Source organism: Mercurialis annua, linkage group LG7, assembly GCF_937616625.2.
Source record: "Mercurialis annua linkage group LG7, ddMerAnnu1.2, whole genome shotgun sequence".
Taxonomy (NCBI): domain Eukaryota; kingdom Viridiplantae; phylum Streptophyta; class Magnoliopsida; order Malpighiales; family Euphorbiaceae; genus Mercurialis; species Mercurialis annua.
In genome coordinates this window covers 35,914,559-35,924,432 of record NC_065576.1, presented here as the reverse complement: position 1 = coordinate 35,924,432, position 9,874 = coordinate 35,914,559, and the positions used below count along the sequence as shown (strand labels likewise).

The 9,874-nt window shown below is 39.1% G+C and overlaps 1 protein-coding gene across 1 annotated transcript; it reads left to right on the top strand.

The window, feature by feature from the left end:
- The first annotated feature begins 8,592 nt into the window (after positions 1–8,592).
- LOC126657110 (uncharacterized) lies at positions 8,593–9,205 on the top strand. The gene is made up of 2 exons (XM_050351741.1): positions 8,593–8,811; positions 8,900–9,205. Exons 1-2 carry the CDS (start codon positions 8,593–8,595, stop codon positions 9,203–9,205), a joined length of 525 nt encoding a protein of 174 aa, XP_050207698.1.
- Positions 9,206–9,874: the final 669 nt, after the last annotated feature.

Here is a 9,874-nt window from a genome sequence, read left to right as displayed (position 1 = left end):
AGAACTGGATCAGCCATAGATAACAGACTTTGGCTCCAAAGATAACCCTACACAACATTCCGGACATGGTTGGAGTCAAGAGGAGCGCCCTTCGGAAGAATAAAACAATCCCGGTCGACAACACTACCCTTCAACACAAATGTTGAACGAGGAACATCCTAGCGGGAACAAAACACATTCTCCAAGGAGGAGTTAGGAGGATCAGTGGCAGGACGCTTCTTATTACCTTCAGAAGAAGCAGAAGGAAGAGACACCGAAGAAGAAGCAGCCATAGAAGACACTATTACAACCGAAACAGAATCGGTAGCAACAGAGGTAAGAGACCCAAGCGAGGTAACAACATGCGAAACCGCCGTTAGGGAAGCCAGAGAGGCAATTGCTGTGGAAGGAATAGGATCGCCAACGGTAGGTCCATCGTCATTGTCCGACAGAAGGGAAATGAAAGGGGTCACCAAACGGTCAAGTAAGGGAAGGCTGACATCAGCAGCACCATCATCGTCACTCAAAAGTCCAACGTCCAAAACGTTAAAGATGTTTTTAGCCATTGAAATGAAGAAAAGAAAATGACAGCAACAAAGAGAGGAAAAAGAAAAATCACGAAAGAAGTAAAGAAAAGAAATATGAAGAAGAGGAACTGTTTATAAACTTTCCCAAGAAGGTAAAAGATGAAACAAAACGGTAAAAAAGGAAAACGCATAAGCAATAAATGGTAATAAAGTAACTATAACCTCTGCAGCACTAGAATCGAAGAGGCACATGCAACTCAACCGTCAAAAAACAATCAGGAGAGAGAGGCACGACGCGTGAAAAACAAGGAAAAACGTGATAGCTATAAATGCACCACCACGCGACACTATAAAAACAGGAGGAAGAAAGAAGAAACTTTATACAAAATAGACACAGGCATGAAGCCTCCTTGAGCCTTTTTGTAGCTTGCTTGGGTTGGGTTGAATGAAACCATTCAAACCAAACAAGCTACGAAAAGCACAGGGAGAACCCCAGAATGGAGCAGATAAGAAGCAAACGAGGACCATCCGGCCTCACTAAAGTACGAAACCTCCTCTAATCCCCATAGACTTGCTTCGGCAGGGCTAATCAAAATCAGGCGACCAAAAAACGATACAAACACAAGAAGAACCCATAAATGAAAGAGAAAAGAAACAAAAGAAGGTTGTTCCGGCCTAACACACAACATGAAGTCTCCTTGAGCTTCTTTGTAGCCTATTTTGGTTGGGTTAAACAAAACCAAACAACCAAAACATGCTATAAAAGCACAGGTTTCAAGGAAAACATATAAGACAAAATAAAAGTCACATCGGTCATCTTACTGGGCCTCCTTGTAACTCGCTTGGGTAGAATAGTTTTATTCCACTCAACCTAAGCAAGCTATGAAAAGCATAGAAAGGACCGTTCTAGTCCTACGAAAGCATGAAACCTCCTTACAGCCCTGCTCTGGTAGGGTAAAAAAAACACAGAACCAGCCATACTAGACAACCAGGAGAAGAGTAAAAGCTAGTGATATTTACAACAAACCCACGGAGAAACGGACAGAAAGACACTAGCAAAAGAAGAACGTAAAAACAGAAGACAACACAGATTACAATGAACGAATCTCGGTATAAATACCCAGCCATTGCAATAACTCAGGGGGGGATTAATAATGGAATAAGCAAATAAAACAAGGTAAAAGGAAAGGAGCGACAAATCCCACATCGACCAAGGAAATAAGGAAAACAAGACGGGCTGCAAACACTATAAAAGGGCCACGACCCCACGAGCCAAAGGGGCTGAACATCAAATCCACCATCAGATAACAAACACCTAACCTAATACTCTACGTTCCGACTCTCAAATCACATCCGACATCTGGATTTATCAAGTATCTTAACAGTTTACGGGTTGTAACATATGGGTAGTCAGATTAGCTGGTTGTTTTGGAACATCGACATCAAGTATTGAAGGATATTATTAGGAAGATGAAGATGGAAAACATTGCAAATTCAAGACAGAAGTTGACGGAATTTTTGGAAATTCTAGGCATCGGTTTAAGGAAAATTATTGGCAAACGTTGTCGGGTATTTCTAGACAATAGTTAATGGAAAGTTCTAAGCCGCAGTTGTATGATTTTTTAGAAAAATATGGGCAACGGTTGATAAATTCTAGGCAAATATTTAGTAGTACTCCGGTGTCTAGCTGTAGAAAAAAAAATTTCCCTCGTTCAATGAAAAGAATTAGTAGCAAAGGTGATATTTTTTCATGCTCAACAAGCCAAGTAGAATCACATAAGGAGCTATCAGACTCATATCATATAAATGAGAATCGATTAATCAATATTGGGAGAAATATCAATGAATCTACGAGCACGGAGGATGAAACAGCTAAAACATGGAAAATTTGTCATGAATTCCGTTTAGAACAAGATCAATTATGGTTTAGTAATTGGCAAAATACTTGGCGATGAATCTGGAAAGACAGTAGTTGTAAGTCTTTTACTAAAGGTTCTTTATTTTTTTATAATTATGTCTTTGCCGCTTTCTTTTGTTTCATGGAATTGTAGAGGTGGGAATGCGTTCTAGGAAGCGGAATTATATTTGTAACATGGTTTCTAGTCATAATCTTTCTTTTATTCTACTTGGTAGAGTCTGAAATGACAAAATCGATGATTTTCTTATTAGAACTTTGTGGCATAACCTGGATTTTTACTATGTTTGGATTCGTTCTATTAGTGCTTTGGGTGGTTTGGTGCTTATTTTACTCTTCTTTTCTTCGTAATGTTTATATTTCCAAGGTTTCTAGACAGATCGTTTTGGATTTCTTTTATCAGGGTTCTCTTATTCGTCATATTCTTATTTATTCGAGTAATACCTCTTTAGAGAGATTGTTTCTTTGGCATGAGCTTAACCTTTTTTGAGTTTCTTTAGTACAGTTTTTATTAATCGAGACTTCAATGAAACGCTACTTCGAGAGAGGATTTAACAGTGCATGCTTCTTATCTTCTACGATAGCATTTTGTGGCTTTATTAACAATTCAAAGCTATTGGATTTACCCATTCAGGGAAGATTATTCACTTACAAGAATTTTCATTATAAATCTCACATCAGAGGGTGCTTGATTACAGCTTCAGCAGGCCGTCTTCTGCCGGATATGTCTCTATCTACTTTGCCTAGAGGTTAGTCTGATCATGTTCCCATTTGCTTCTGTTCTTCTAGTATTTATATTGGTGTCCAACGCATTAAGGGATGGAATATGGAGGATTTTGGTGAACAAAATAGGAGAATTAAGGATCTTGTTAGTGAGATTCATACAAAGGAGGTTGCGGAGGAAGTTGTTTTAGTCTCTAAAGAGGAATCTAATGAGATATCAAATCTTAAAGATGAGCTGCAGGTGGCATAAAAAAGAGCGGAATCTTTATGGGTTCAAAAATCGAGGCTTAAATGAAATGATGTAGGAGACAGAAATACAAAAAACTTCCATAGTATGGCCTAGATGCACTATAGAAATAATCACATATCTTCTATTCAAGTGGACTTTGACACCTTTTTAGAGCCTAATGGCATCATATTTCACATAAAAGATTTTTTTAAGTCTCTCTATTGGCAGAAGGGAAGAGTGTGTTTCAGTCTCTCTCACCTAGACTTTACATAGATATTTGGGTAACATGTCGATTTTTTGGTTAGGCCTTTTGAAGAAAATGAGATTTTCCTCGCTCTTTCTTCTTGTTGTGATAGAAAGGCATCAGGTCCAAATGGGCTCAACTTTTACTAAAATCACCGTTCCTAGTCTTTTATGAAAGATAATATCCTTAAATATTTTGCGGGATTTCACTGCATTAATAACATACCCAATTGCATTGATACCTTTTTTATGGTGTTAGTTTCGAAGGTGGCAGGATCGTCTAATATTAAGGATAATCGACCAATTAGTTTAGTAAATGGGTTATTTAAGCTTCTCTCTAATACTCTTTCTTTGAAATTAGCGTTATTGCATCAAATGTGGTTTCAGATAGTCAGCATGTGTTCTTGAAAGGCAGAAGTATTATGTAGTGTTCTATGATAGCTAATGAACCTGTTTACTTAGCTACTAGAAGGAAGGATAAATTGCTTGTCCTAAAATTTGATTTTCATAAGGCTTTTAATAGGATGTATAAGAAGTACTTGATTTTGGTTATCCGCTGTATGTATTTTCCTGTAAAATGGCTTGAGTAAATGTCTTATTATCTGTCTTCGGCGACCATGACTGTTCTGGTTAATGGAAGCCTTGTGGATCCGATTAGTTTGAGGAGAGGTGTCCATTAGAATGACCTAATTTTACCTTATCTGTTTGCTATTATGATTGAGGGGGAACACATTCTTGATAGATCTTGTCAAATGGGTTTTACTCAAGGCTATTGTTTTTCATATGATCATGATCCTATCTCGTTACTTCAGTTTACTAATGATACTCTTCTATATCTTTTTTTTGGATATTGAACAGTATACGAATTTAACTCGGATTCTTAGTCTATGGGTTGCCAATTAATTTTTTTAAAAGCTCCACTGTGGGAATTAATGCTAATGAGGTGGATTTGTTGCTAGCTGCTTAAACGGTTGGCTATAAGATTGATTTTTTTCCAATTAAATATTTAGAGTTACCATTACCTAATAGGAATCTTTCCTCTAGGTCTTGGGACCATTTTGTTGAGCGATTTAAATCGCGCTTAGCCTTATGAAAGGGTTCTCTATTGTCCCCTATAGGCAAGCTAGTCCTTGTTAAATCTGTCTTGTTCAGCGTTCCGGTGTATTTTTTGTCCATTTTAAACATGCCAATTGTGGTGCAAAAGCAGCTAGAATCATATATGGTGTAGTTTCTCTTGAAGGATGATGTTTCTTCTCGGGTTCTAAGTAAGGTATCTTGGAATGTTATCTGTCATGGTTTTAATAAGGGAGGTTTAAGGATTACTAATCTTCGTGTTAGAAATCAAGGTTTCTTATTCAAATGGATTTGGAAGTTGAGGATTAATAATAATGGATCACTATAGTTCAATGTTATATCTAATTGTTCACATGTTGATGATTGAATTTTTTTAATGGAGATGTTAATAAACTCTCATTTTTTAGGAAAGGTATTCATAAGTCTTTTATATGAATAAAGAAGCTTGGAGTTTTTTCATTGCAAATTTGAAATACAATGTTGGTAAGGATATTTTATTTCACTTTGTAATGACATTTGGATGGGGAATGACTTGACAACTTTTTTGTTTCCTCGGTTATTTAATCTCTTGAATCATAAACGAGCAACTTGATAAAATGAGATTACAAAATGCACAATGAGGTCAAAAATCCCACATCGCCTAAAAGAAATAACTAACGTGCACTTTCCTATAAATAAATCATCATCAAGTCACTAAGGGTGATCGAGATTTCGATCTTTAGACCCAGCTACAATCCTAGTTACTAGAACGGATCGGAGGCCCAAATCCTCAGTTCGACCCTATTCCTAATCTCTATAAAGATAAACTAATTGTTCAACCCTTGTAGAAATCCCCACATCTATCACTTGGCCCGTTTATGGGAACTCAATGCTCCAAAAACAATTTATTGGTTGAAACGGGGATAGGCAACAAGAACCCCACATACCCACAAACTCGACCTGGAATCTAGTTAGGATAGATACACCAGAGTAGCGCAAAGCCACCAAGAGAAAGAGAGATATGGGCACGAATGTCTAGAGGCACGAGTATAAGCAGGATATCATATCCATACCAACGGTCGAATGCAATGTAGCTCTTGAGAAACGAAAAGAGAGACAGGAAGAACCCCTCGTAGAAGCAGCCGAAGCAGGAGGACGAGAGGTCAAGAGAATATCGTTTCATCCGGGAGCATATACCAATATATTCACAGAGCAAGCTTACCGGACCATGGGAGGAAGCATGATCCGTATAAGAAAATAACCAAAAGTTCTCCAAGGAGTGGGGGGGAGAGAGGCTCCCATTGATAGAGAAGACCATAATTTGATTACTCTTTAAGGATTTAGAAGGGCGGGAAAGGATGATCGCTTCCCCATTCTTGATAGTGGAGAGGAGACTTCCATACAACCTAATATTAGGGCAACCCTTCCTCTATGAATCAGGGGCGACAATTGATACCAGAAACAGGAGAATGATGATCCTCATGAAGGAAGAAACCTTAGTTGTCACAAGAAGCTAGAAGGAGGAAGAAGCATGACACCTGGTTTCTCTAGCTGAGTTGCTACTCATAGACGAAATACTTGAACTTCCATGCGAAGAATCCACGGCGGAGCTGGTTGGAGAAACTAATCTCTGGGTAATCCGCCGCGAGAAAACTATAAAAATGGGCACTAGTATTAAGAGGTCAACAGAAAGCGAAGTTAAGAAGGTGCTCCATGAGTTCCAAGGAACCTTTGCCACCAAAGCATCGAAAATAAGAGGAGTAGACCCAGAGGTAGCGTGTCATGAGCTAAATGTTAGCATAACTATGAAACCAATTCGACAGAAAAAGCAGAGACATTCGATGGAATGGCAAAAAGCGATAGCGGAAGAGTTAGAAAAGCTGTTAGGAGCAGGTTTCATTGAGGAAGTTAAATACCCAGAGTGGTTGAGTAATGTGGTCTTAGTAACAATGGAAAACGACAAGTTTCGCATGTATGTTGACTTCATAGACTTAAACAAGGTGTGCCCAAAATACTTCTTCCCCCTGCCCAACATCAACCAATTAGTCGACTCCACCGCGGGCTACAAGCTATATAATCTAGTAGACATGGCGCAAGGATACAACCAGATCTCGATGAAGAAAGAAGATCAGACTAAAATGAGTTTTGTCACCAATGGAGGTACTTACTAATACACAATGATGTCATTTGGGTTTGAAAATGTAGGTGCCACATACCTACGGCTAAAGAAGTACATGTTCAAAGAGCAAATCAGAAAAATAATGGAAGTATTTGTTGACGACGTGATGGAAGTTCTCGACAAGTTCAACATGAAAATGAAACCAGAAAAATGAATGTTTGGCATACAAGAAGGAAAGTTCCTCGGATACATGGTGTCAAAAAGGGGAGTAGAAGCAAACCCGGAAAAGATCAAGGCCATCCTAGAAATGAGCCCTCCAAAGAATCAACGTGAAGTCCAAATTCTCAATGGAGGAGTAACAACACTGGGAAGGTTCATATCGTCAACAGCAAAAAGATGCCTCCCATTCTACAACACATTGAAAACAAAAACATTCAAATGGGGTGAAGAATGCAACCAAGCCTTTGACGATATATATGAAAAAATTCCTACTCAAACCATCACTACTAAACAGACCTGTAGATGCAAAAACCCTATACTTATACATATCAGTGTGCAAAGACACCATAGCAACGGTCCTAGTAAGGGAAGAAGAAGGGCAACAACTCCCCGTGTAGTATGTAAGCTAAAGCTTGAAAGACGTCAAATACAAATACCCATAAATTGATAAAATGGCACTAGCTCTGACAACAACAGCAAAGAAGTTGAAACCATACTTCCAAGTGCATCCAATAGTCGTACGACATCAGGTATGAACCTAGACAAGCGATGAAAGCTCAGGCCCTAGCCAACTATGTGGTGCAACTCATTGGCTATTCTGAACTAGAAGCGGATGTTAAGAAGCAATGGATATTGTACGTAGATGGGGCCAAGAATGAGAAGGGAGCAGTAGCATGGGTCACCCTCAAAGGCCTGCACAAGGTGCGAATCAAGTACGCAGTCTATCTGAACTTCACAACAACAAAAAATGTAGTAGAGTATCAGGCACTGATAGCAGGATTAGCACTAGCGCCTGAGGTAAGAATTGCGGAGAATCTAAAGATACTGTGATTCGCAACTGGTGGTCGAACAAATCGATGGAACATTCGCCACGAAAGAAGAAAACCTAGTAAAATATCATAAAAGGGAACAGGAGTTGCTGCAAGAAATTGAAAAGATAGGAGGAGAATGGCAAATAACAAAGATAAGAAGAGAAGAAAACGCCGAAGCAGACCCAATAGCAAAAGCAGCCTCCGAAAAGAATGACAAATTCCATATCATGGAACTCAAAGAAGAAACAGAGGCACCAACAATCGACACCCCGACAAGCCACCACATATAGGAGATTGGCCCATGGTTGGATCCTATCTAGAAATACCAAGAGACAAACGAAACGCCAAAAGATAAAGGAGAAGCCGAGAGAATTAGAAGGATAGCTAACATGTATGCAATCTACCAAGGAACGATGTACCAAACGTTGGCAAGCCACCCATGGTCCATGTGTCTGTCATAAAGAAAAGGACAGTACATCCTAAGCGAAGTACATGATGGAATTTGTGCAGCCCACAAAGGACCAACCGCCATGACTAGAAAAGTATACTTGCAAGGTTACTATTGGTCAACCATGGAGTCGGATGTAAAAGAATTGGTCAAGAAGTGCGACAAATGCCAGAAGCATAGCGATAGATCACACATACCCGCCCAAGAAACCAAGCCAACACATAACCCTTGCCATTTAAAAAATGGGGAATAGATATCCTGGGACAATTCCAACATTGAAGAACCAAAATAAGTTCATCTTCGTAGCCGTCGACCATTCTACCAAATGGGTATACCTAAGACACTGGTCACGGACAACGGAAAGCAGTTCGACAGTACTACATTCAGAGGCTTTTGTGAGAAGTTGGGCATAAACTTGCAGTTCGCATTAGTGGTGCATCCGCAAAACAACAGAAAGATAGAGATTACAAACAGAACAATTTGCAAAGGGTTGAAGAAAAGACTAGACGAAGCAAAAGACAATTGGGCGGAGGAACTACACAGTGTAATCTGGTCATACAAAATGACACCAAGGAAAGGAACAAGCGAAACACCTTTCCGACTGACATACGGGAAAAATGAGGTCATTCCAGTGGAAATTGGAATGCCTACGATACGAACAAAAAACCACAATAAAGAAGCAAATGAATAAAATTGCGGCTGTCGAGAGAATAACTGGAAGAAAAAAGACATATGGCAAACATACGAGTAGAAGCATACCGAAGCCAAGCGGCGAGATACCACAACAAGAGAGAACAACCGCAGGAATTCAAAGTGGGAGACCTGGTCGTAAGAGATGCCGAAATAGGTATACACAATGCTGGGGTAGGCAAACTCGAAAGCAATTGGGAAGGATCGTACAGGGTAACCAAGACAATAGAAGTAGAGATTATGAATGATTAAATATCACAAAGCAATGTAGAACATCTCAAAATGTATCGTGAATGATTAAATATCACAAAGCAATGTTTAACATAAGCAACAAAAAAAACTAACAAACAAAACATATGGGAAACAACTCCGAAAAGGCAGCCACGACATTTGAGAAGCATTTCTCAAAAGGCAACGACCAAAACATTTGAGAGACATCTCTCAAAAGGCAACAGCCAAAGCATTTAAGGAACATTCCTTAAAATAAAATAATAAGGCAACGGCCAAAAAATCTTGGAAACATTCCCCCAAGAAAACACAAACAAAACACAAAAATGATGACAAGAAAAAAGAAAAACAAATGGAGCAAATAAAGAGATAAAAGAAGCGCGAAATCCATTAAGACAATCAAACAATGACCAATATAGCCTACAAAAATAAAAAAATTACAAGAAAGAAGTATCCCCACAAGGATGAAGAGTCAGTAATTATCACGGATCGCCTAATGATGCAACCTTAGCATCCGGGAAATGAGGAAGCAAGAATCCTCTATGCTCTCATCCAAAGCAGCATAATCATCCTTAACTCGACTTCACTCGGCCCGCAAAGCAACATTAGCTTTCCGCTGAATGTCTTGTTCGATCAAAGCGGACTTCACTTGTGTTGTAGCAAACTTGAAATTCGCCTGCTGAGCCACC

Coding starts and splice junctions, on each gene's coding strand:
- LOC126657110 (XM_050351741.1), top strand. CDS start 8,593: ATGGGTATACCTAAGACACTGGTCACGGACAACGGAAAGCAGTTCGAC. Junction 8,812..8,899: donor GGGCGGAGGAACTACACAGT/GTAATCTGGTCA, acceptor AGGTCATTCCAG/TGGAAATTGGAATGCCTACG.